We start from the raw sequence: 26,729 nt of genomic DNA, 5'->3' as shown, positions 1-26,729 counted from the left end.
TTTATTTTAAAAGTTATTAAATGTATGTGTTCTGATGAGGATACGGACCACAGCATTTAGTCCAGACTTTTAAATCAAACCTTTGATCATGTCTTTATTTAGATATATCTCATCTTGTGGCAAAACAGATATCTCAGCAACTTACAAAAATAGATAAAGTACAACAGAATAAAAATAAAAAGATTAGGGTAAAGGTAAAAGCAGAAAGCTAGAATGAAGCAAGTCTAGTAGGAGACTCAGCACAATTGAAAAAAAAGGGTCTCCAATTTGACTTTGAGCTTCCCAGCAGCCAAAACACGGAAGAAAACATGACTGGTTACAAGATTCCTACCAACAGTTAGTCTGGGACTTTGGTACAAAAACAGACCTGGTTTACACCTTGACTCTACTGCCTGTTGGAGACATGACCCTGAGCAGGTTGCTTAAGCTCTCTGAATTTGAGGCTCATCACCTGTAATGGGGAGGAATAATGCTGGCCTTGGGGCTCCTGGGTGGGGATTAGTGGTAAAGCTCTAGAAGGGTCTTGTCCTCACTAAGCTGCATGTTCTTAGCTCTAAGAGGGAGTTCACAGCCCTACCCTGAGCGGGAGAGAACTTGACCAAACCTGTGGCATGAAAGAGGTGGGGCTGGATTCCAACCCAGGGCTCCCTAACTCCTAGCCAGGGCTCTCTGCCAGCCATCCAGTGCCGTGTCCTGTCATGACAGCGGCTTCCAATGCTGTCCCAGAGTTAAAGATGCATTGGAATACACCGGCTTTCAAGAGCCCTCAAATCATTCCCAGGAAAATCCCCCAGTTCCACCTTTAGCACTGCCCCCAACGTGGGAGCTCCATTCTCTACCTCACCGCAGAGAAAGCAGATTAAATGTAAGGCCTGGACATCTCTAGGGGGAACCCAAGGGGTAGCCAAAGCCCCTCATGAGTCATGTTGTTCAGAAACACCCGAGACAGCTTCCTTTGCCTTTATAGACAAGGTCAGCAAGAAGACGTGGTCCTCCTCAGTCCAGGCCCTTCCTTGTTTGAAGTACCTTTTGCCAAAAGTAATAAAGCCCAAGACAGGTAAAAAGAAACAAAAACAAAACCAAAAAAAACCTCAAAAGCTGTTGGGGGCCAGGTTTCCATGACAGCTCACAGGCATGCAGTTATGAGCTGGTTCCAGTTCCCCACAATAAAAACCTTTCCTTTCCTCTCCTCACCAACAGGACAAAATCCAACTGTCTTAGAATTTTTTCTCTGTAAATTTATACTTGACTTTGTTCTAAAAATGACTGGAGGCATCTACTCCTTGGCTTGGCATTCAGGCTTTTTATGAGCTGGCCCCAACCTCCTCCTTGGGGCTTCTCTGTGGATGCAGTTTGGGGATAAAAGCAACAGCCTCCCTTTCTGGAGCTGCCACTGGAGTGACAGGCTGGTGGCAAAGAACACGCACTGACCAGCGCCTGGAACAGGCTGAGCTGCTGTGTGAGCCTGGTAAGTCTCTTCTCAGTGTCCTCATCTATAAAATGGGCACATTCAGGATACAGATCTCCCACTGTTGTGAGACTGCAAGCATATGCCCATGGCAAGCTTAGCACAGTTGCTCAGTTAATGATGGTGGTTTCCTTATCTGATTTTGAAACCTCGTTCTCCACTTAACTGCCTATGTGATGAGTGACCTAACTATTCTAGGCTCCAATGTGACCATGTGTAAAATAAAGAAACTGGCCGGGCGTGGTGGCTCACGCCTGTAATCCCAACACTTTGGGAGGCTGAGACTGGTGGATCACCTGAAGTCAGGAGTTCGAGGCCAGCCTGGCCAACATGGTGAAACCCTGTCTCTACTAAAAATATAAACATTAGCTGGGCGTGGTGGCAGGCCCCTGTAATCTCAGCTTTTTGGGAGGCTGAGGCAGGAGAATCACTTGAACCTGGGAGGCTGAGATTGCAGTGAGCTGAGATTACGCTGTTGCATTCCAGCCTGGGCAACAAGAGTGAAACTGTCTCAAAAAAAAAAAAAAAGAAAAAAAGAAAAGAAAAAGAAAAAAGAAAAAAAGAAAGAAAGAAAGAAAAGAAAAGAAAAAACTGCCCATACCCACCACATAACCCACTTACAAGGGTCTGAAAACAGAAGAGGCCTAGTGAATGTTTGGAGGCTGTGGCCGGCATTCCCCCAGAATGCAATGCTGCTTGCCCTTTAACTTTTAAAAATTAGCCTATTCTTACTTTCCTTCTTTTCAGATTAATGAAGAAAGGGGGGCCTTCTCCTTCTTCTCACATCGTTGGGCTATGATGTCACGAAAGACATAGTCTTGTAAAACCCACACCCAGGACCAAGGGAGATGCTGGGGCCTCGCAGCCCCCTGGTGAGTCTGTAAGAGCCTGCAGTGGTTGGTTGGCCGGGGGTGGGGGCTGGATATGACCACGATGAGTCAGGCCTGGCTGGGCTGGGTGTCATCATTCCCCTGTATTCCAGGGGTGAGTTAGAGCTTAAACAAAACATCACCTGATAATGCCTGAAAGAAGTGTATTCTGCACAAAAAGCATTTCCTGGCCAGGCGCAGTGGCTCACACCTGTAATCCCAGCACTTTAGGAGGCCAAGGCAGGTGGATCACCTAAGGTCAGGAGTTCGAGACCAGCCTGGCTAACATGGTGAAACCCCCATCTCTACTAAAAATACAAATATTAGCTAGGCGTGGTGGTGGGCGCCTATAGTCCCAGCTACTAGGGAGGCTGAGACAGGAGAATCACTTGAACCCAGGAGGCGGAGGTTGCAGTGAGCCAAGATTGCGCCACTGCACTCCAGCCTGGGTGACAAGAGCAAAACTCCATCTCAAAAAAAAAAAAAGCATTTCTTTACACTCTTACACTCTTGGCTGTGCAGCTGACTTTCCTAACATGGCAACTGGTATTCAAACTTACAGACATCCCGGGAGCTGGTATTGGGACAGAATGAAGGCAGCAAGGGCTAGGGGGCGGGTGGGGATGAGTAGTAATGTCCTTCACAGGTGCTGGGGTGCCTTCCCAGGTAGGGCAGCCTCCATGACAGAACCCTTCTGGAAGATGGTCTGTGCCCAGCTCCCGGTGTGACACTCAGCTGCTCTCTCAACTTTTCTGAGCCTCTTTCTCTTTCATGAAACAGGGAGTTGGGCTAGAAAATTTCTCTCCAGCTCTAAAAATACTGTCTAAACAAAGCAGAAGAGGGGCAGGCTTGAAGGCCTTGTCCTTTGGGCGGTGTGGGTCTGAGGCTCTTGGGAGCCATCAGTGGCCCTGGGCAAGGTGGCCCCCCCCGTGCATGTTCAACCCAAGTCCTGGGGTTGGACTCGGAAGCCAGGAAAAGTCCAGTCTGCAGACCCTCAGTTCTTCCCTCCCCATTCCCACCCTCTGGTTCTCTCCTGCAAACAGAAGAAGGCCTGATGCCTCCGCTGGACCAACTACTCACACCGTGTCTTCTGCAGCCCCCAGGGTGCTGGGCCAGGTCAGGGCTGGCAAGGAAGAGGGAAACGGTGTCATCCTGGCACCACACCAGCCTTGGGCCTAGGGTCTTATTCATGGCAGACCCGGAGGTATCCCTGAGTGTGTAAAGGTTATGGGTTTGAAAGCCTAGAGAAAAAGGACAAGGTGGACTCCAGGCCCAAAGGCTCTGGGATGAACCAGGGAGGGGACCCAAGGCCTGACTATGTGAGCAACGCCAGTGCTTCTGGGTGGAGAGGGAGACTCAGCTCAGCTCCCCACCCTGGCAGAGCTGCCTGCTGCCTTCTCAGCTGCTGCTGCAGAAACAAATGACGGCACTGATGAAGAATAAGAGAAAATGAGCACAGAGCAGAAAGGGGCCTTGGAACAGAGGACGAGATTTTCTCTCGGGGTGCGGTTTCTGCTGAGCAGCTAGGTGACGGTAGAGGTTTGGAATGTGGCCGGACAGCGGGTGGGGTGGGCTGGGCTGGGGGGCTGGCCAAAGACAAGAGGCAAGGACATTGGCTAAGGGACCCAAAGCCCAGGGCCACCAACAGCTCAGCCAGAACAGAGCCCCGGGATGGCAGGCAGAGCCAGGGCCTCCACCCGACACCAGCACACTGGCCCTAAAGGCCTCTGGTTCTGAGTGGTCCTGGGAAGCGAGAGAGAGTGGAGAGAACAAGGGAGACCGGGGAGATGGGGGAGGGCAGGGAGGGGAGGGCATGGGGAAGTGTCCTCATCTGTAAAATGGGGCTGTCGTGAGAGCACAGCCTGCCTGATCACAACTGAGGCATGAGGCAAGGGACGCTGCCTCTCTGAGCCTCTGTCTCCTCATCTGTTAAATGGGTTCATGATCTCTACCTCCAAGGGAGGTGCTGGGAGAATCAGATGGGTAAGTGTGTGGGAAGTGCTTGGCACGGGGCTCTGCAAGTGGAAGCAAGTATTACCCACTGGGTGCTGAGGAAGCTCAATCCTGGTGACTACCTCATGCCCAGTCCCAACCCTGGGCTGGCTCCCAATAAATATTTGCAGACTGGGTCAGTAGCAGGAGCTGCTGTGGAGAGCCCCTCCCGCACTGCTGCCCCTCTCCCAGGAGCACAGGTCTCCACTCAGACCACAAAGTGGAGGGTGTAGGTGAGCTGGTGGCCATTGTCCCAGGCGTACAGCACCCGCTCCTTGGGGTTGTAGTCGATCTGGGTGGTGTAGGCGTGCTCGTTGAGGAAGGGCAGTTGGGGGTGTGCGTCGGTGCCCGTGTGCGTGTCGAAAGCATAGGCGACCTGGCCTTCCTGCTGGTTGTATGTGTCCACGGCATACAGGATGCCACACACCAGGAAGCAGTTCCCATAGGAGTTCCGCCGCAGCCGTGTCTTCCACGTGGTCTCCCGGTGCACCGAGAGATCGCCAGGGTCCAAGCGGCTCAGGACGATCACCTCGGGCTGGGACTCATCGCGGTCGTCCACGGCGGGGTAGATGACCCACAGGCCACTTTCATCCACGGCAAAGTCGATGTCCGAGTGGCCGCGCCACTTCCAGGGTGTGGTGTCTTCGTATACCACGTCGGGCAGCAGCGCCCAGGAGGCCACGAAGCGCTGACGCAGGTCATACTTGATGATGTTCTTGGTGAAGGCACGGTTGTAGTAGAAGGCGCCCTGGTACACCACGTGTCCCGTGCCAATCCAGTTGTAGGGCAGCTTGTACATGTTACTCCAGCGGCCTGCAGGCGGAGGGCGACAGTCACCCCAGACCTCCCGAACAACCCCAGCCTGCCCACATCCCCTGAGACCACCAAGGGCTCTCAGTGGCCCAGTAAGCAACTGATGCCAAGCATATGCAATGTGCCTGGAGCTGGGATGACATCTTACTATGGCACGAGTGTCTCCCGAAGGAGGTCTATTGTCATCCCATCTGCTTAAGAAGAAACAGGCTCAGAGGATCAAGGTCACCCAGCTCTGGAATGGCACAGCTAGGATTTAGACACAGGGTGACATTAGCCCCATTCTTTGTCCCCAAGCCTTCGTCCCTGCTGTTCCTCTGTTAGGACTGCCGTTCCCCAGGCTGTCTGCTTAAGGAATGCCTGCCCATCTTTCAGAGCCCCAGGCCAATGTCACCTCCTCCAGGAAGCCTTCACTGACCTCCCTACCCTGAGTGAGGGGTCTCTCCTCCAGCCTCCCATAACCCTTTGTCTTTTTCCCCCCAGGACACATCTGTAGCAGCCAGACATAAGCCTTCATCTTGATTCTTATCACTGGCTTCTTCCACCAGCCTGTGAGCTGCTTGAGCAGAAAGCCGGCCAATTCTGAGCTAGCAGAGGAAGGATTTTAGTTGTTTTAGGCCTTTATTTTTCATTTTTTAGTTGTTCCAGGCCTTTATTTTTCTTTTCTTTTCTTTTTTTTTTTTCTTTGAGAGAGTCTCTCTGTCACCCAGGCTGGAGTGCAGTGGTGCGATCTCGGCTCACTGCAACCTCTGCCTCCTAGGTTCAAGCGATTCTCCTGCCTTAGCCTCCCAATTAGCTGGGATTACAGGCACCTGCCACCACACCCAGCTAATTTTTTTTTTTTTTTTTTTTTTTTTTTTTAATGTTGTTGTAGAGATGGGGTTTCACCATGTTGGCCAGGCTGGTTTTGAACTCCTGACCTCAAGTGATCCACCTGCCTCAGGCTCCCAAAGTGCTAGGATTACAGGTGTGAGTTACTGCGCCCGGCCTTTAGTTGTGACTGCATGGTTCTCGGGGTTAAGTCCAAACTCCTTCATCTGGCTCACCAGGCCTGCCCCAGCTTACTCAGTCACCATCCCTCCCCACCCCAGGCCATCACGTTTCCTGTCATTGCCAGGCCTCTGCATGTGCTGAGCCTTCTGCCTGGAACACCCTTCCCTCTTCCTTCCACATGGCTTACTCCTACTCTTCTTCCAGGGCCCAGCTCAGCTTCACCTTCACGGGGAAGTCTTCCCTGGTCTTTAGGCTGGGTTCCCATAGCCCCTTCAGCGCTCCCTCTAATGCTGTACTGAAATTGTCTCTTTAAGCCTTTGCCTCCCCCACCAGAGTGTGCATTTCTGAAGGGCAGGCTAGATCTAAATGACCCCTTCCACGCATCATGCCCCAGATCTGATAACCAGAATTCTGCCCTTCCTTGTGCCGTCAGCTCCGTCCTGACCCCTGCCCAGACCTGCAGCTCCTCTAAGGCCAGAGGCCCTGCTCACCTATAAAACAGGTGATAACCCCACCTCCTGGAGGTATGTAGCAACCATGAACTGATACACGGGGTGGGGCGAGATCAGCACAGGATAAGCACTCAACAAATGGAAACTCAGTATTGGCCCCTTGACGGTAAGTCACGCTTGCAAAGGCAGGACCGTGTCCCTCTTGTTTGCTGCTGCATTCTGGTTCCTGGCAGGGTGCTAGCGCACAGGGGTGCCATGGGGTCTGTCTGGGCCTCCAGCCCAGTGCCCTCAGCCCAGAACCCCCTCCTTGGGGTGGCTAACAATCTGGAGCTCAACCAGGCTATACCATAGAAACCCACAAGGCAAGGAAAGCCAAGTCTCCATGAGGACCCCTCCCCAGGCTGTCCATACCCGGCCCCCTCCCCACCTCCGGGGTCCCTGACCTTGCTTGAAGTTTTCCAGGTTGCGGAACTCCACCAGGCTGTTTCCATAGTAGTAGTTGGTGACATAGATCCTGTCGTCTCGAGCTGCAGGGTCCTTCATCCAGGCTCCCTCGTGGCGCCCATAGCTGTGGTGCCTCACGGGGGGGTCCACAGCCCGGAGGGTGCCCTCACAGCTCGCCTCTCTGCCTGTGGGAGGAGGGCAGGCAGCATTGGTACACAGATTCCCAAAGCCCCCAGCCAGAGCAACAGGCTGGCAGTGTTATCTGGGTCTAACTTAAATCTCTCCTGATATTTTGTTTATGGCCTTCTTTCTCCTTTCCTCATCATCAAAGCAATGCCTGATCATTACCAAAAACATAAAACATTCAGAAAAGGAGAATGGAGGCCAGGTGCAGTTGCTCACGCCTGTAATCCTAGCACTTTGGGAGGCCAAGGCAGGTGGATCACCTGAGGTCAGGAGTTCAAGACCAGCCTGGGCAACACGGTGAAACCCATCTCTACTAAAAATACAAAAATTAGCTGGGTGTGGTAGGCGGTGCCTGTAATCCCAGCTACTCAGGAGGCTGAGACAGGAGAATCGATTGAACCCAGGAGGCGGAGATTGCAGTGAGCAGAGATCACACCACTGCACTCCGGCCTGGGTGACAAGAGTGAAACTCCACCTCAAAAAAAAAAAAAAAAAAAAAAAAAAAAAAAATGGAGAAAATGAAAATCTTCAAAGTTATATTATTCATCATATGTGGAACCTAAAATAGTCAGACTCGGCCAGGCACAGTGACTCACACCTGTAATCCCAGCAATTTGGGAGGCTGAGGTGGGAGGATCACTTGAGCTCAAGACTTGAAGACCAGCCTGGGCAACATAGCAAGACCTTGTCTCTACAAAAAAAAAAAATTTTTTTTAAAATTAGGTGAGCAGGCCGGGCGCGGTGGCTCAAGCCTGTAATCACAGCACTTGGGAGGCCGAGACGGGTGAATCACGAGGTCAGGAGATCGAGACTATGCTGGCTAATATGGTGAAACCCCGTTTCTACTAAAAAATACAAAAAACTAGCCGGGCGAGGTGGCGAGCTCCTGTAGTCCCAGCTACTCGGGAGGCTGAGGCAGGAGAATGGCGTGAACCCGGGAGGTGGAGCTTGCAGTGAGCTGAGATCCGGCCACTGCACTCCAGCCTGGGCGACAGAGCGAGACTCCATCTCCATAAAAAAAAAAAAAAAATTAGGTGAGCATAGTGGTGTGTACCTGTAGTCCCAGCTACTGGGGAGGCTGAGGTGGGAGGATTGCTTGAGCCTGGGATGTTGAGGCTGCAGTGAGCTGTGATCACACCACTGCACTCCAGCCTGGGCAACAGAGCAAGACACTGCCTCAAAAAAAAAAAAAAAAAAAAAAAATTAAAATTGGCCAGGCACAGTGGCTTACGCCTGTAATTCCAGCACTTTGGGAGGCTGAGGTGTGTGGATCACAAGGTCAGGAGTTTGAGACAAACCTGGCCAATGTGGTGAAACCCCATCTCTACTAAAAATGAAAAAATTAGCTGGGTGTGGTGGTGGGCACCTGTAATCCCAGCTACTTGGGAGGCTGAGGCAGGAGAATCACTTGAACCTGAGAGGTGGAGGTTGCAGTGAGCCGAGATCACGCGATTGCACTCCAGCCTGGGCAACAGAGTGAGATTCCATCTCAAAAATAAATAAATAAATGAAAATAAACATTAAAAAAAAAAAAAAAAAGTCAAACTCATAAAAGCAGAGAGTAGAATAGGGGTTACTAGTGGATGGGGGGATTGAGGAGATGTTGCTTAAAGCATTCAAAGTTTCATTTAGACAACAGGAATAAGTTCAACATATTGTATACTTGAATATTGCTAAGAGAGCAGATTTTAAGTGTTCTTGCCACAAAAAAAGAGATAAGTAATGTGAGGTAATATATATGCTAATTAGCTTGATTTAGCCATTTCACAGTGTGTACACATATCAAAGCATTATGTTGTACATTATAAATACATACATTAAAAAAAGTTGTTCTTTCTGCAGTATGCCAAACAAATGAATATATACAATTTTTGTCAATAAAAAAAATTAATTTTTTTTCTTTTTTGGTTTTTCTTTTTTATTTTACTTTTTTAAAAATAAAATTTACACTCTTATAAAATAAAATAAAAAAAACTAAAAACTGCCATTATCCAAAGAAAATTTTTTTTTCTGTTCTTTTATTCTCTTTTTAAAAATTTTATTTCACAGATCACTTGAGGTCAGGACCAGCCTGGTCAATATGGCGAAACACTATCTCTACTAAAAATTGAAAAATTAGCCAGGCATGGTGGTGTGTGCCTGAAATCCCATCTGCTCGGGAGGCTAAGGCAGGAAAATCTCTTGAACTCAGGAGGCAGAGGTTGCAGTGAACAGAGATCACGCTACTGCACTCCAGCCTGGACGACAGAGTCAGACTCCGTCTCAAAAAAACCCCCCAAAAAACAAAACAACAACAACAATAATAATAATATTTTATTTCAATAGTTTTTGGGGAACAGGTGGTTTTTGGTTACATGGGTGAGTTCCTTAATGGTGATCTGAGATTTTAATGTATCCGTCACCTAAGCAGTATACACTGTAGCCAGTATGTAGTCTTTTATCCCTTACCCCCTCCCACCCTTCTCCCATGCAAAGCAAAGTTTAAGCATGTGGCATTTCCTTCCTTTTCTTTTTTCTTTGCATGTACAGTCATGCAGACATACTTTAAAAAACTGAGTATACAGTTTTATGTATCCTGTTTTTAGCCTCCGTTAAACATAATGATGTGATTTCAAGGTCTGCCAGGCCGGTGGACAGCTGTGCCCTGAATTTATCTGACCAGTCCTCCCCATGTCAGCCATTCGGGTTATTTCCAGTTTTCTGACATTAGAAATGATGCCATGATGCAACCACTTAAGCTGCAGCTGTTGTTCTCACTGCTGGTGGATCCTTCAGGAAAAATTCCTAGAAGTGGAATGACCTTGGACCAAAGCAGGACAGGGTTTGAAGGACTGTCACCACAGAGAGCCAAGATCCCTTCGGAAGGATGGGATCCATGACTTAACGAGGAAGATTTCTACCATGAGACACAAAGCAAAACTATACATGCTGACATCAAAACAGGGCCAACGATTGGACACAGGAAATAAAGAAATAAAAATAGTTGCTGGATTTAATGATGGCATTCTAGGTGACATTTTAAGAAGAATTTGTTGAAAATACTACCTGGGCTGGGTGTGGTGGCTCATGCCTGTAATCCCAGCACTTTGGGAGGCTGAGATGGGAGGATCACCTGATGTCAGGAGTTAGAGGCCAGCCTGGTAAACAGAGTGAAACCCTGTCTCTACTGAAAATACAAAAATTAGCCAGGTGTGGTGGCAGGCATCTGTAATCCCAGCTACTCGGGAGGCTGAGGCAGGAGAATTGTTTGAACCCGGGGGATGGAGGTTGCAACGAGCCAAGATCTCACCATTGCACTGCAGCCTGGGTGACAGAGTGAGAATCTGTCTCAAAAAGAAAAATAAAAGCTCTGCCTCCCGGGCTGGAGTGCAGTGACACAATCTCAGCTCACTGCAACCTCTGCCTCCTGGGTTCAAGTGAGTCTCCTGCCTCAGCCTCCCAAGTAGCTGGGATTACAGGCACCCGCCACTACACCTGGCTAATTTTTTAATTTTTAGTAGAGAGGGGTTTTTTCCATGTTGGCCAGGCTGGTCTTGAACTCCTGACCTCAGGTGATTCGTCCGCCTTGGCCTCCCAAAATGCTGGTATTACAGGAGTGAGCCACCGTGCCCAGCTGTAAAACCCATTTCTTACCTTGAGGGCTTCATAGAAACAGGCTGTGGGCTGGATTTGGGCACAGGCTACAGTGTGCTGACCCCTGTGAGGCTCACTCACCTTGGCTGGAGACTTCTGGACCTGAAGGTGGCTCGGTGGGCAGGAGACTGGTGGTGGGGGTTGGGGTGGTCATGGCGGTGGTGGTGGTGGTGGCAGGGACTGAGGTGGGGGTGCCAGGAGCCAGGTCTACTCCCTCTGAGGACCTGGGCTCAGCCTCATCCTGCTCTGCAGAGTTGGACCTGCCCTCTACCTTGGGCGGCAGTTGCTCCAGCCAGGAAGTGCCCTGGAGGGCGTTGTCTGCAGAGAGAAGACCCCATGCTCACATCCCAGCACCACCTGCTACCATGTGGGTCTCCCTCAGGTCTGCTGGTCCCCCATCTCAGGGGCCCCAGGGAGTGGAGGGGGGGCCTCCCCACACCTCCAGCGGCCGAAAGGTCTCAAAGTGGGAGGCAGGGAGGACTTCACAGTCATGGCTCTAAACCCAGCAAGGTGGCCGCAGCCAAGTCCCTCTGCCTTCCTGGGCCACCTCTGTGAACTGAGAGTCATGAGCCCCCCATGCTGGACTGTGGTGGTGACTACGGAAAAATGTACAGAAACATTTGCACAGATTCCAGCAAATACGAGGTACCCAAAAGGAGATCCCTTTCCTTCCTGTGCATCAAGCACTTTGTACCAGTTCTGTCATTTGCTAGATTCAATTCTAGAGAGAAGCTCTTGCTCCCATTTTACAGGCCTTCTTCTCCTTTTGCTCTGCCATGGAAAATGCAGCTGCTGCCAGAATCAAATGTGACGGCATGAACGAAAGTGCTTAGAGGGTTGGATCCAGTGGCTGGTGCCTGTAATCCCAGCACTTTGGGAGGCTGAGGCAGGCAGATCGCTTGAGCCCAGGAGTTCAAGACCAGCCTGGCCAACATGGCAAAACCCTGTCTCTACTAAAAAATAGAAAAAATTAGCCAGGTGTGGTGATGGGCACCTGTAGTCCCAGTTATTAGGGAGGCTGAGAAGGGAAGATCACTTGAGCCCAGGAGGTCAAGGCTTTAGTGAGTCATGATCGTGCCACTACACTGCAACCTGGGTGACAGAGTGAGACCGTGTCTCAAAAGAAAAAAGGAAGGAAGGAAGAAAGGAAGGGAGGGAGGAAGGGAGAAAGGAAAGAAGGAAGGGAAGGAAGGGTTTAGGGAAACGCTTTTGTGACACCAGCCGGATATGGCTGGCCCACTCCTGTAATCCCAGCACTTTGGGAGGCTGAGGCAGGCAGATCACCTTAGACCCGGAGTTCGAGACCAGCTTCGCCAACATGACAAAACCCAGTCTCTACTAAAAATACAAAAATTAGTCGGGCATGGTGGCACATGCCTGTAATCCCAGCTACTTGGGAGGCTGAGGCAAGATAATTGCTTGAATCTGGGAGGCGGAGGGTTCAGTGAGCTGAGATTGCACCATTGCACTCCAGTCTAGGTGACAAGATCGAAATTCCGTCTCAAAAAAAAAAAAAAATTGTGACACCAGGGAGACAAAGGAATGGTGCTGCTATTACTATGACGGTCTGGTGCCCAGGGGACCGCCTGCTCAGCTTGGGGAGGGGCTCAGAGACCCCTTGACTTGAGGACAATAACCTGACTTCTTTTTTTCTCCATTTTGGGCTTCCTCTTTGCACAGGCCCTGCTGTGGGCAGCCTGGGCCCTGGTGGGGATGGGGGTCATCCCCCTGGTTGAGGAGGACCACAGGGAGGTCTGGCTTCAGCAGCCTGCCAGGACAGGGCGCCTGTTCCCACAGGCCTTGCTGACAGAGTCAGATGCCTGCAGCTGTTCTTAGGCAGTGTCCCAGCCAGGGGTCAGAGGCTCTGTGCCATGTCCAGACCAAGCTGGCAGGGCTTGGGCCAGCAGCTGGGACCAGGGGGAAGAGGCCCCTGAGTCCTGAGAAGCCAGGAAACAAGAAGGCTCTCAAAGGAGCCTGGTCCCTGACTGTTTCACCTCCATGCGCCCCTTGCACATGGGCTGGAAGGAGGGCTTTGCAGGAGGAGGTGGTCAGCAGGACCCAGCAAGGGGAGGAGCAGGTTTGGGACGCCCCTCTGGGACATCAGAAGAGAGCAGCCATCTGGGGAGGGTCTTAGTGGGGGAATCAGGAAACACAACCGGTAGAGATGGATCAGAAATTTGGGGTATCTTGAAACTTGTGTCTCTTGTTTGCCAATTACTTTGTCACCTTTCTCTGTGATCCAGCAGAGAGCTGCAGGAAAAATACAAGAGTTTGCGGGCTCTTCCTTGGGGATATAAGAAGAGGGAGGAGATGGAGAGGAAATGAGAGATGCCCCCAAAGCCCTTGTCACTTCTCAGGGGCCCGGTATTCTCCTGCCCCCCACTGTGGCAGCTGCCTGGTCATAGGTATTTTTTCTCACTAGACTATAAGATGTGTGGGGACAGGGATGGTGTCTCTACCATTCCCCGTCACCTGGTCAGAGTGGACCTTCGGCACATCTCCAAATGCACAAAGAAAAGTCCAGCAAAGGTGAAGACAGCTGTAAATACTGGAAAGCCACCGAGTTCTGCTATTTCATCCCAGTGATCCCCTCAGTGGGGTGTTATCCCCATATGTGGATGAGCAGAGGGCACCCAACAGGTAATCAAGGGGTGTAACTGAATCTGGGGTGGTCCAACTGCAGAGAAGATGAGGGGATTCCTAGGAGGCATCCATCCCCGACTCCCCAGGGCCCCCATTCCCCTCCTACTCACCTGCCACCGCCTCGGTCACCTCCTGCTTGCCCGCCTTGTAGTAGGTGAAGCCCCGGATCACAGCCTGCTGCTGGGCCAGGGCGCGGGGCTTGGCTGTGGGCTGGAGGAACCTGCCCTTGCTGCTCTCCTTCCTCAGCTTCTCCACCTGCAGCAGCTTCTCCTTGGGAGGTTTTGGGAGGCCTCTGTCTGCAAAGCTCTTCTGCACACTGCCATACTTGCTGAGGTCCTTGCCTTTTCCTCCAGCTGTGTCCTGGAAGGGAAGAGAAGTCTCAGACTTGAAGGACAGTAGAAGAAATGTTATGGGGAGTCCTGGGAGCTCAGAACGTGGGGGCTGGAGGTAGCCGTGTTGCCCCAGGCCCTATGTCCCAAGCGCTCATGAAGTCACAGCTTTCCTTTACCCCACCATGGTGGCTACATCCATGACTGGTTTGCCTCAGTTTCCTCACCTGGCTCTTTAGTTCCCTTGCAGGCTTAAAGTCCAACCTGATAGGTTAGATTCCTGTCCCACTTCCAACTCCTGTCCACTCCCCCTGGGGGGCAGGCCAGAAGGACCAGCTTTCCGGAAGGCAGCCTCCTCTACCTGCTCACCTTCCCAGCCTTGTCTCTCTTCCTCAGTGGTCTTAGTATGTGGGCAGGGGAGAGGTTCTTAGGCACCTAGGCAAGGTGACCAACTCATCCCAGAGTGCCTGGAACATTCCTAGTTTTAGCACTAAAAGTGCTGCATCCTGGAAAAACCCTCAGTCCCAGGCAAACTGGGACAGGGTTGGTCACCCAACCTCTAGGATATGCCATTTCTAATGTTTTGTGTTTTGTTATTTTCACTTCCTATTTAAATGCCTCTGATGCTGGCTTGGCACAAGAACACAGGGCCTGTGACATCACTCATTGTTAGGCAGAAACTCCAGCAGATACGGTAAGTACAGTAGCCGGGTCCCTTCTGCACCACTGCCAAAACACGCTTCATTCTCGCCTGCGGAATTGGCACGGGAATGAGCAGGAAGCCAGCTAAGGGCCAAGGCCCAGGCTTCCTAGCCGCTTTATTGGCATCTAGGCAGTCCCAGTTGCAGACACAAATGGCCCCATTATCACAGTGTCAGCAAAGGAGACTGAGATGTGGAGAGGAAGAGAGGAAGAGGGTGGGCTTGGCAGTCACGCAGACCTAGCTGCCAGTCCCAGCTCCGCCACCGCCTCTCCATGTGACCTCTCTCCGTGCCTCATCTGCCAAATGGGCAGTGTCACCCCTCCTCCCAGGTGACAATGGGATTCACTGACAATGTCTGTGAGAAAGTCAAGTTTTAAAGTAGGAATTTCACAAATGTCAGCTCCCTTCTTCAGTCACTCACCGAAACACAAGGCCAGTGTGAACAATGGTGTGGCTGTGGCTTGTGTCTTGCCCAAGGGTGACTGGCCAGAGGAGCCCGAAAGGGGTTGAATCCAGTCTGCGCTCCATTCGCCAAGCCACATACCCAGCAAAGGCTGGGGTCTCTGTGCAACTGGCTCACCCAGAAGTAGTTGTTCTTTCTAATTGATCTGCTCAGAGGGAGAACCAGCTTCGCAGTTCATCTGCCTACAGAGAGGATGTGTATCACATTTGCACGCAGGTTATCTGTCACGGGTGACTCTGCCTAGTGACAGAACCAGTGCCTCTGCTCACTGTGTGCTCTGAGCTTGGAGGTGGAGTGCCTGGGTGCACTGGAGTTCTCTACCCCAGGGTGGGTTGGATGAATGGGTATCAGTCTGCAGGGGTCCCTGAGGCATTGCCCATCTCCCTCTGAGCAGGCTCAACCCAGCCAAGGGCCCAGCCACAGCAGGGGAGGCTAGAAGCAGTTTTGCTGCAGCCAACCTGGTTTCTGAGGGCTAGGCAGGGGGCACCGCCTCCACAAGCTTGTCCCCACTAGTTTCAAACTTGGGAATGAGAAGGTTGCCAAACACCTGGCTTAGGGACCAGCCCCCTTGGCAGGATCCCCAGGCCTATTCCCATTCCCTGTGCTGACTGTGTTTGCTGTACAGCAGGTACCCCCTGCACCTCACCCTGCCAGGGACTCTCTAGCTGTGCCAGCCCTCAACCCCATCTTACAATCCCAAACCCCCACCGAGCTGGCCCTCAGGGCCAACGTCCTGGCACACTGAGCTCCCAAACTCAGCCAGCTCCCGCCCTGTGATCAGAGCTGGGGCCTCACCTGGGCCTTGCTACCAGTGCCCGTGGCAGGGGTGGCGGGGGCGGCGGCGGCATCCTTCTGCAGCAGCTGGAGGCCCAGGCGGGACAGCTCCTTCTTGATGCCCAGCATGATGGCGGAGTGATTCTCATAGTGCCTCAACTGCTCGCTGAGGTGGCGCATGCTCTCCTTCACCACCTCGTTCTCCCGGCTCAGGTTGGCCTTGATGCTCTGTGAAGGGGGCAGGATTGGAGGTCTTTCCTGGGCCAGCTTCCTCTGAACCCCCAGCCTAGAGGGACACCCCAGCTTTGGTCATTAGGCTTTGCTGTCCAGTCCCCTGAATGGGCTGGGGGCGGTCCCAGCAAGCATGGGCAGGAAAAATAGGCCCCAAGAGACCCTGTATTTATGAACTTTTTGAATTTAAAAAGTGAAAGAATAAAAACATACGTGTGCATGGTACTAAATTTACAAGATATAAATGGCTATAAAAATGTCACCCGCCCACCTTTATTTCTCAGTGCCAACAGTTATCATAGGTTCCTAGTGTATTCTTCTAAAGAGCGTCTGTATATTCAGAGGAACACATGTATACATACACACATATTTTTACCATTTTGCTTTTTTACTGAACAGCCTATTTTGGGAACTGATGCACATCTGCATATATTGTGCTCTGTTCCTTCTCATGGCCACACAGTATGCCATTGCTTGAGAGGTCACAATTTATTTACCCAGTCCCTTATTTTTTTCTTTTTCTTTTCTTTTCTTTCTTTCTTTTCTTTTTTTTTTTTTTTTTTTTTTTTGAGTAGCTGGGACTACAGGCACCCACCACATGCCCAGCTTTTTTTTTTTTTAATTTTTAATAGAGACAGGGTTTCATCATGTTGGCCAGACTGGTCTTGAACTCCTGGCCTGAAGTGATCTGCCTGCCTTGGCCTCCTAAAGCGCTGGGATTACAGGTGTGAGCCACTGCACCTGGCCACCCAGTCCCTTATTAATGGTTACTTTTTTTTTTTTTTTTTTTTTTTGAGATGGAGTCTCACTCTGTTGCCCAGGCTGGAGGACAGTGGTGCCATCTCGGCTCACTGCAACAACCTCTTACTCCCGGGCTCAAGTGATTCTCCTGCCTAGCCTCCTGCGTAGCTGGGACTACAGGCGCGTGCCTCCACACCTGGCTAATTTTTGTATTTTTAGTAGAGACTGGGTTTTGCCATGTTGGGCAGGCTGGTCTTGAACTGCTGACCTCAAGTGATCCACTCACCACAGCCTTGCAAAGTGCTGGGATTACAGGCGTGAGCCACCACCCCTGCCCATTATGGATGGTTACTCAAGTTGCTTCCAATCTTTTGCTACTTTAAATTTACTTTAAAATTGTATACATAATACATAGATACCTTCTGCTTGTAAAATCTTCAAACAATGTAGATGGAGTAAAACCCTTTGGGGTTTTGCTGAGGGTGAATCTCTGCCCCCTCCAAGTTTCCAACTTCTCTCCTGGGCCGTACCGGCTCCTTTCCCTGCACTGAGCCCTGTCTTTACTCCCAGACCTGTTCTCCTTCCCTGCCTCATCTCCCCTTGCTGGGACTCTGGCTCCCTGCCGACTTTTAGCAGCTCCCACACCAGCTCCTGGATCTACTCCTGGTTCTGAATCCTGCCAGGAGCAGACAGACTGCTTAGAACCGCAATGCTCCTCGCTCTGTAAACCCCCCGCTATCTAGGGATCTCCTTTGCTGGGCTGTCGCCCAAGCTGGCCTTGTTCACTGGAGAGGACTTGGAAACCTGGGGGGCCTGGCAGGTATCAGTCTCAGTTCTTAGACCTGGGAGTCTTTCGTCTGAGTCTACTTTTCAGCTAAAGCAGGAGAGACAGAAGTCAGAGGCAGAAAACACCAGTTTGCTGAGAAGCCGCGGAGCAACAGAATTATGGGTCCACAATTTCATTTGTAGAAATTGTTACAGAGGAAAAGATAACCTAAAAGTGACTGATGTCCAGTCAGCCCTGGGTGACTCAGGTTCAGGGACCAAGAGGCAACAGGCAGGAGTCGGATACCCTTGGGTTCAAATCTTTGCTTTCTACTTCCTGGCTGGGTAACTTTGGGCTAATAACTACTTCTCCGAGCCTCAGTTTCCCTGACTGTAAAATGGGCTATTATGTCATCATAATAACAACTAAATGGCAGGGTCACTGTGAGGACCAGAAAGGCTATGGAATATGAAAGTGCATTTTAAACTAGATTCCAGGGGCCGGGTGCAGTGACTCATGCCTGTAATCCCAGCACCTTGGGAGGCCAAGGCAGGAGGAAAGCTTGAGCCCAGGAATTTAAGACCAGCATGAGCAACATGGTAAAACCCCACCTCTACAAAAAACACAAAAAATGAGCTGGGTGTGGTGGTGTGTACCTACAGTCCCAGCTACTTGGGAGGCTGTGGTGGGAGGATCAGTTGATCCTGGGGCGTTGAGGCTGGCCTACAGAGCGAGACCCTGTCTCCAAAACAAAAACAACAGCAACAAAAAACTGGATCCCAGGGATGATAGAAGTCAAAGCGTATGACAGATTTTCTCAACCTCATCACTATTGACGTTTGCCAGATAGCTGTTTGCTTTTGGGGACTATCCTGTGTATTGCAGCGTATTTAGCTGAATCTCTGGCCTCTAACCGGTAGAAGCCCAGTAGCACTCATCCTGTCCCCCACTTAAGTTGTAACAACCAAAAATGTCTCCAGCTATTGCCAGTTTTCCCCTTGGGGTAAAATCACCCCTAGTTGAGAACTACTGGTGTCAGGGAAGAGAGCAGAGGGAAGCTGAGACCCCAAGTTGCTGCTGGCCCCCTAGGAGGTTCTTCCCTTTGGCAGAGGGAGCCAGCCTCTCCCAAGTGAGGCTGTTCTCTCCCCACCTCCTCCCAGGGTGAACAAAAGCTTTTTGCTTTTAATTTTTCCATAAGGTTATCACTTAGTAAACCATGGTTAACAGAAGCAAAGCGCAGATAATGCAACACAGAAGATAATTAAAAAGTCATTTTTCTGTGGCTGTGGAAACCATCTCTGGTTTGTTCCAGGCCTAGCAGATATACCCTCCTGATCGTCTGGCTCAGAGTTACATGAAGTGGGTTAACATTTCCTGAGGTTACAAGAGGAAAGATCAAAGGAGAATAACTTCAGAGCCAGCAACAGGAGGGCCTGGAATGTACTAGCTGCACAGGAAATCCTGGGACACAGAAGAAATTCCCCAAGTGTCAGCTTTCTCCCCTGCTGCCAGGGGCTTGGCCAACAGTAGGTACATACCAAACACTTTTTGAATACTTAAAGCCACTGTGATCCCAACTTTGGGGTGAGGAAGTGTTAATCTCCCACCCTGGGGCACAGGATGCCCAGGTGCCCCCTCCCTCTGTAAAGGAAGCTGGGAAAGGAAGCCCCCACGCCCGCTCCTGGCAGCTGTATGTCCCCAGACTCCCAGTGGCCCAGCAGAGGCCGGATGCAGGAAACAGGCGGAGGTGACGCTGTGCCAGCAGAGATACAAACCTTGAACCTGCAGCTCAGACCCCTATGCTCGCCCAACTCTGTCCTTGTCCCCAGGGGCAGTCCTGGTCCCCTGCCCAGTCCTATAGCACTTTCACCCTGACCAGGACAGGACACGTAGCACCTCTGCCTCCATAGCAGCTGGGCACTAGCCCAGTAGGCTTGGTCAGTCCTGCCATGTTTTACCAACCCAGGGGGCACTCCGACAAAGTATCTTATTTTTTATTTTGAGACTGTCTTGCTCTGTCGTCCAGGCTGTGGCACGATCTCGGTTCACTGCAACCTCCGCCTCCCAGGTTTGAGTGATTCTCCTGCCTCAGCCTACTGAGTAGCTGGGATTACAGGCATGCATCACCATACCTAATTTTTGTATTTTTAGTAGAGATGGGGTTTCATCATATTGACCAAGCTGGTCTCAAACTTCTGGCCTCAAGTGATCCGACTGCCTCGGCCTCCCAAAGTGCTGGGATTACAGGTGTGAGGCACTGCGCCAGGACACTGAGCCACCATGCCCAGTCACCAAGGAATCTCATGTGAATAGTATACCCAGAGTTGTGAGTCCTGATCTTGGTACACTGCGGGCAACTGCAAGTTCCAGCTCCCTCTGAACCCATTTGATACAACCAGCAGGTGCCTCGGTTTCTCCACTCAGACTTCAGCTTCCTGCAGGCCCTTGAGCCAGTTAGACCTCTTCCCCAGAGGCTGGACCCTGTGGCCAGCATTTCCCTCCCCCAACTCCTGGCTGGAGTGTGGCTTCCCATGGTCACCAGGGTGAAGCCTGGATTGCCCGGGCCCCTTCGGACAGTGCCCTTGGCCCCCAGCATCACACCAGCCTGGCGTCTGGCAGCAGCCCCGCCCTTACCTCTTCCAGTGTGTTCATCTGGGAGGCCACCTTGTGGACGTAGGCGTGCACCTTCATCAGGTCCATGCTGTACAGCGTGCCCTCCAGGAGATCCACCATGGACTGCAGCTGCCCGGGGAAGGGGGATGGTTAGGCAAAGAGTGCAGCACGTGGCCAGCCAGGCACAGAGGGTAAAAGGAGCCCTGCTGCAATGAAGAACTCCAGAACCTGGGCCAGGCGCTGTGGCTCACGCCTGTAATCCAAGCACTTTGGGAGACCAAGGCGGGTGGATCATCTGAGGTCAGAAGTTCAAGACCAGTCTGGCCAACATGGTGAAACACCATCTCTACTAAAAACACAAAAATTAGCCAGGCATGGTGGTGTGCACCTGTAGTCCCAGCTACTTGGGAGGCTGAGGCAGGAGAATCGCTTGAATCTGGGAGATGGGGGTTGCAGTGAGCTGAGATCACGCCACTGCACTCCAGCCTGGGCGACAGAGTGAGGCTCTCTTCCAAAATGCTACTACTACTACTACTACTACTACTACTAATAAAAATAAAAGAGAACTCCAGAACCCCATAGCCTCAGAGTGACTGGCATGGGCCCTGGGCACTCACCAGCCCCAGCCTGCTAATAATCACAAGAAAAGCCACAGGTTCCATCTTCTGAGCCCTTACCACGTGCCAGGTGCTGTGCTAAGGGCTTTAAGGAGTTACACCAATTAATCATTGTAACAACCTCAGGAGGTGTGTAGTGGGCACTGGAGGAGTTTGTCCGGATCTTCTGAAATCCCTCTTACTAGTTTTTGTGCCTGTCCCTGGCTTCCATGTGCCTGCATCTGTGACTTTCTTTCGAGTTGCTTTGTCCCCAAAGTGCCAGAGAGTATACATTCTCTTGCAGCTGCCTTGAGGCAATGACCTACTGACATGGACATCTATCATCCCAACTCACTAGCCCCAGTGGGGACGAACTGAGCGGTTGTACCCACTCCAGAGTTCCTCTGGGGATGTGACTGAGGCTGGCACTTTTCCCAAGACCACACCCTCACTTGGATGCCCTCCTCTCCCCACCTTGCTTCTCTCACTTCATTTCCAGTTTCTCTGGGGAGTATTTTCTTTTTTTGTTTATTTGTTCTTCAGAGACTCTGTCACCCAGGAAAGAGTGCAGTGGCACGATCATAGCTCACTGCAGCCTCGAACTGCTGAGTTCAAGCAATCCTTCCACTTCAGCCTCTGGAGTAGCTAGGAGTACAGGTGTGCACCATCCTGCCTAGCTAAGTTTTTTATGTTTTGTAGAGATGGGATCTTACTATGTTATTTCAGCTGGTCTTGAACAATGATCTTCCCACCTTGGCCTCAAGTGATCCTCCTGCCTCAGCCTCCCAAAGCACTGGGATTATAGGGCCACATCCAGCCCAGGAGTATTTTCAAAATAAATCACTTGCACATGAATCTCTGGCTTCAGAGCCTGCCTCTGGTGGCCCGAACTAACACCAGGTATGGACAACTAACACCAGGTATGGACAACTTTCAGCCTCATTTTACAGATGGAGAAGCTGCAGTTTAGAGGGGGGAAGTGACTTGCCCAAGGCCACCCAGCTGTTCAAAGGTGGAACCAGGAGCAGAACCCAGATTCATATAAATCCACGTCTCTTGCCCAACATTCGGCTGGGGAGATATCATTAATCACCATCTCTTTCCTATCATGCTTTATGGCTCCTGTCTCATGCTCAGACAGGGAAATGGCAGCCGAGAAGAGAGGGCCTTGCACCACAGGTCAGCAGCAGGACCTGGAGCAGCCGCTGGGTATCCCTTGCCCAGCCCAGGGCTCTGCCCTACAGCTGCCCCTCCCCCTCTCCTCTCTGTCACGCCTCATCAGGATATAACACTCCCTCCAGATGGCCAAAATGCCAGAGTGTCAGGGAGACGTTGGCACAAGGGGCTGGTTGGGAAACTAGCCTTCCCTGGCTTCTTGGGAAGGGCAGTTCCTCGGGCCCACCCTCACGCGCAGCCCCACCCTGAACCCTCCGGCATTTCCCAGGGCCTGCACAGGCCAGTGCTCCAGTCTGGTCCTGGCTGGCTGTTTCCAAAACAGTTTTACTCCCACCTTCCCAGGGGGTACTCAAACTGTTTTAAGCCAGGGAGCTTTTCTTTGAGCAGAAGCTGATCTCTAAAACAGAGACGGGGGTGTCTCTGCTGGAAGCAAAGATAGGCTCAGTGGCTTCTCTGCTCTCCCACAACCTGGCTTTGGCCCCGAGGGTCTGCATGGGACCCCTGGGGCTCTATGGAACACAGTTTGAGAACCATGCCCATAGATGCTTCTGTGTCTCAGTTTTCTGTGTTAAGAAATGGGGCGATAGGGCCGTGGTAAGGAGCAGTTGTGTCTGGACAGAGCTCAGCATTGCGTGGACACAGAGAGGCCTTCATGAAGCCCAGCAGTGCTGATTGCTCCTCCCAGGGGCTACATGGGAAGCTCCTGGCTTCACTCTGCTGCCTTCGTGGCCACCAACACTGGCTTTGGCGAGGGTCCCTCCCTTGCAAGATGACTCTCTGTGGCTCCCCACTGCCCACATGTGGCTTCTCATCTCCTGAGTCTGGCATCTGATCCCTCCATGACCTGCCCCTGCCACCCTCCTCCAGGCCAGCACATGCTTACTCAGCCAGGCACTGCAGACAGTGATAAGCAAGACCAACGTGGGGCACCCTGGTCCCTCACAGGCTGCCAAGGACACAGTGACACACAGATGCCCAGATCAGGGGACAAAGGTAGTGACACACAGGCATCCAGATCAGGGGACACAGGTAGTGACACACAGGTGCCTGAATCAGGGGCACAGGTAGGTAGTGACACACAGGAGCCTAGATCAGGGGCACAGGTAGTGACACACATGTGCCTAGATCGGGGACACAAGCAGTGACACACAGGTGCCAGAATCAGGGGCACAGGTAGTGACACACAGGTGACCAGATCATTAATGATGGGTGCTGATCTTTTCTGGGTGCAGGTGTGGATCAGGAAAGGCTGCCAGGAGGAAGTTTTGTTTGGGCCAAGCTCTGTAGGAGGAGCACTAATTAAGCAAAGTTGCCCAGGAAAGGACATGCCAAGTAAAGGGAGCAGCCTGTGCTATGACCTGGAGGAGAGGAGAAAGATGGTGCTTCCAGCCATGCCACTCAATGTGCGATCTGCTGAGCAGCACAGGCTCAAACTGCTTAATACCAGCCTGTGGTACAATCATTATAGAAAATGGGAGTAGGTTTTTCAGGAACTTTTGTAGCACTTGACAGAGCAATTTTATATCTGTTGACTCTCACACTAAAACACTAGATTTATCCTGTGTATGTCTGCCTTTGTTTCATTTCATTTTTCTTTCTTTTTTTTTTTTTTTGAGACGGAGTCTCGCTCTGTCGCCCAGGCTGGAGTGCAATGGCGCGATCTCCATTCACTGCAACCTCTGCCTCCTGGGTTCAAGCAATTCTCCTGCCTCAGCCTCTGAAGTAGCTGGGATTACAGGTGCCCGCCACCACACCTGGCTAATTTTTTGTATTTTTAGTAGAGACAGGGTTTCGCCATGTTGGCCAGGCTGGTCTCGAACTCCTGACCTCAGGTGATCCACTTGACTCGGCCTCCCAAAGTGCTGGGATTACAAGCATGATGCACTGTGCCTGGTCTGCCTCATTTCGTTTTTCTAATAATTCATTTGTATAGCATTTTACGAAACTATTGGCTCTTGAGAGAACTTTAATCTTTAAGAACCTGGCCCTTCACCACAGATAGCTTGAGAAGCGCTGTGCTAGAGGAAGTCACAGGTGCTGGTGTGGCCAGAGAAGAGAGAAGGCCGGTGCCACACCCACCCCACTTGCCATTACCCAGAAATGCCCTCCTTTCCTCTCTGCCTCAGGGACTCCTATACATCCTTCAAGGCCCAGCTCTATCCTTCTATCCCCTCCTTGGGGCTCCCACAGTCCCTGGGATGTCCCTTGGCCCAGCACTGATCACCCTGCCATTACTGGGGTCAGCAGCTGTGTCCTCACAAGCCTGGGGACTCTTCGAGGCAGGATCCGTGTCTGGTTCCATCAGGAAGAAAAAGGAGTGGGGAGGTGACAGGCACCCTCCAACCCCCAGACAAATGGGGACAGTAGTCATGCTACTCAAAGTGTGTCTCCTACCATAGCCGTGCTGCTGAGGACAAACCACAGCTGGAGTTATTAGCTTGAGGGGAAGGGCTGGGGTAGAGATGGGGTGGGATATAGGGTAGGTGCTCCAGCCCCATCCCATGGGCTCCCCTTAGCCTCCTCCCTTGGGGGATGCTTAGAGAGAATGTCCTGCTGAGGGAGGGGGAGCCAAACTGAACAGGAGGAAGCCCCAGCTCTGTCTCCTACTGCCTCTGCCGCCTTCTCCTCTTGGGGGGTCTCTGAAAGTGTACCCACTCCCACCCTTGGGGTACCAGTGAGGCAGCGTATCCTCTCCTCCTCCTCCAGCCCCACCTGCCGGGTCAATCTCCCATTACCCTAAGCCAGTTCTGCTGACCCAGAGCCCTGTGGCAGCTGTGCACTGAGAAGGCCTAAGGGATTGCAGGCTCCTGGCTGAGAAAGAGGTCTCATGACCCTTCAATGGGCAGGGGACAAAGTAGAGAATTCCTGGGTTCAAATCTTAATACTTGGCTCACACCTGTAGTCCCAGCACACTGGGAGGCCGAGGGAGGTGGATCACTTGAGTTCAGGAGTTTGAAACCAGCCTGGTCAACATGGCAAAACCCTCTCTCTACTAAAAATAATTAAAAAAAAAATGAGCCAGGCATGGTGGCGCACGCCTGTAATCCCAGCCTCTCAGGAGGCTGAGATAAGAATCACTTGAAAGGGGGAGCAGGGTGGAGGTTGCAGTGAACTGAGTTTGCGCCACTGCATTCTAGCCTAGGCGATAAAGTGAGACTCTGTCTCAAAAAAAAAAAAAAAAAAATCTTAGTACTGCCACACTTTCTTGCAGGCCACAGGCCCTCTTTGGGCCTCAGATTCTCCCACTAGTAAAGCTGGTACCATAAGTCCTCTCTCCAAAGGGTTGTAGCAAGGATTAAATTAGCCAAGAATTAAATGAGCCAGCATTTATGAAAGGGCTTTGTGTCCTCATGTCAAACGTGTGCAATTCAGTTATCGAGAAGTTGACATGAGCAGAAATTGGGTTTGTTCCTATAACTGAAGACTGGCCTATGGCCTGGGTGCCTTGAGTCTGCGGGGTCCTAAGTGAGACCCACGGAGACAGTGTGATCCAGGGACTGCCAAGCTGTCAAGATGCCACTTTGCTTAAAATTCATTCCCCCTGACTCTCCACCCAATTTTGAGAGCGGCATTCATTCAGGCATTACAAAAACAAAACTAAAGTTGAATTTAAAGAAAACATTTTTAGCCACATGTTGGGAGACAGTTCTTCACGGAGCTCTTGCTTTTCTGAGTGACTTACGTGCAGAGGCACTGACTGTCTCTGTGCTGAGCCATCTAGCTGTATAGTGAACAGCTCTAGAAGACACAGACACTGTTTCTTTCCAGAGGAAAGGGCAGGCATCCTTGGTGCCCATTACTAAAGACTCAGATTCTCTAAGCTCAGGGCTCCTCTCTGTAACACACATTATTATACATGCAGGTGTTATCTGACCCTCACTGCATTAGCCCATGGCAATTGGAGCCGGGGAAACCTGGCAATTGCTGTAATAAAGTCCTTTGTCTTTGAACCAGGAGGCTGCATCTTCTGCCAATTTCCATGAAACTGGCAGGCTAACTTGTTAGCTTACAAGTAGGGTAACATCTCAGACCTTTCACAGTTTCTGACACCAAACAGGCAAAATAGATGTAGTTTGGGAGAAGTTATAAAAGAAAAACATACTTTCAAAAGGCACCAAACTGGAAAGGCACAGTGACCCATGCCTGTAATTCCAGCATTTTGGGAGGCTGAGGTGGGAGGATTGCCTGAGCCCAGGAATTTGAGAACAGCCTGAGCAACAACACAGCAAGACTCCATCTCCACAAACATTTCTTTTTTTTGAGATGGAGTCTCGCTTTGTCGCCCAGGCTGGAGTGCAGTGGCGCGATCTTGGCTCACTGCAACCTCCGCCTCCCAGGTTCATGCCATTCTCCTGCCTCAGCCTCCTGAGCAGCTGGGACTACAGGCGCCCGCCACCACACCTGGCTAATTTTTTTGTATTTTTAGTAGAGACGGGGATGGTCTCGATCTCCTGACCTCGTGATCTGCCCACCTCGGCCTCCCAAAGTGCTGGGATTATAGGCGTAAGCCACCACACCCAGCCTACAAACATTTTTAAAATTAGCTGAGTTTGTGGTCCCAGCTACTTGGGAGGCTGAGGTGGGAGGATTGCTTGAGCCTAGGAGGTTGAGGCTGCAGTGAACTGTGTTTGCACCACTGTACTGCAGCCTGGCAATAGAGCAAGATCCAGCCTCAAAAAAAAAAAAAAAAAAAAAAAAAAAAAAAGACACCAAACAATCTGGTCCTTTACAAAAAGGAAGACAGGAAAGCAAGGTGGTTTACCACTCATGCTCTGGACACAGCAGGACCTGGGTTTAAATCTTAGCTCCACCAGACCCACTGAGCACCTACCTGAGCATGTTAC

At 51.2% G+C, this 26,729-nt stretch overlaps 1 protein-coding gene across 1 annotated transcript in view; it reads right to left on the bottom strand.

Annotated features, from left to right (window-relative positions):
• Positions 1–3,387: 3,387 nt before the first annotated feature.
• Positions 3,388–26,729, bottom strand: part of OLFML2A (olfactomedin like 2A) — a 34,646-nt gene continuing 11,304 nt past the window's right edge. The window contains exons 3-8 of the mRNA XM_008006272.3: positions 20,135–20,242; positions 15,784–15,990; positions 13,604–13,853; positions 10,932–11,168; positions 7,031–7,216; positions 3,388–5,142 (exon numbers count right to left, since the gene is read on the bottom strand). Of these exons, the coding sequence (XP_008004463.1) occupies positions 4,538–5,142; positions 7,031–7,216; positions 10,932–11,168; positions 13,604–13,853; positions 15,784–15,990; positions 20,135–20,242 (1,593 nt within the window). The 3' untranslated portion in view covers positions 3,388–4,537. The remainder of the gene's footprint in view (positions 5,143–7,030; positions 7,217–10,931; positions 11,169–13,603; positions 13,854–15,783; positions 15,991–20,134; positions 20,243–26,729) is intronic.

Source organism: Chlorocebus sabaeus, chromosome 12 (genome assembly GCF_047675955.1).
Source record: "Chlorocebus sabaeus isolate Y175 chromosome 12, mChlSab1.0.hap1, whole genome shotgun sequence".
In the NCBI taxonomy this organism is placed as follows: domain Eukaryota; kingdom Metazoa; phylum Chordata; class Mammalia; order Primates; family Cercopithecidae; genus Chlorocebus; species Chlorocebus sabaeus.
The sequence above is the reverse complement of the archived record's forward strand: the minus strand, read 5'-3'. Positions and strand labels throughout refer to the sequence as shown.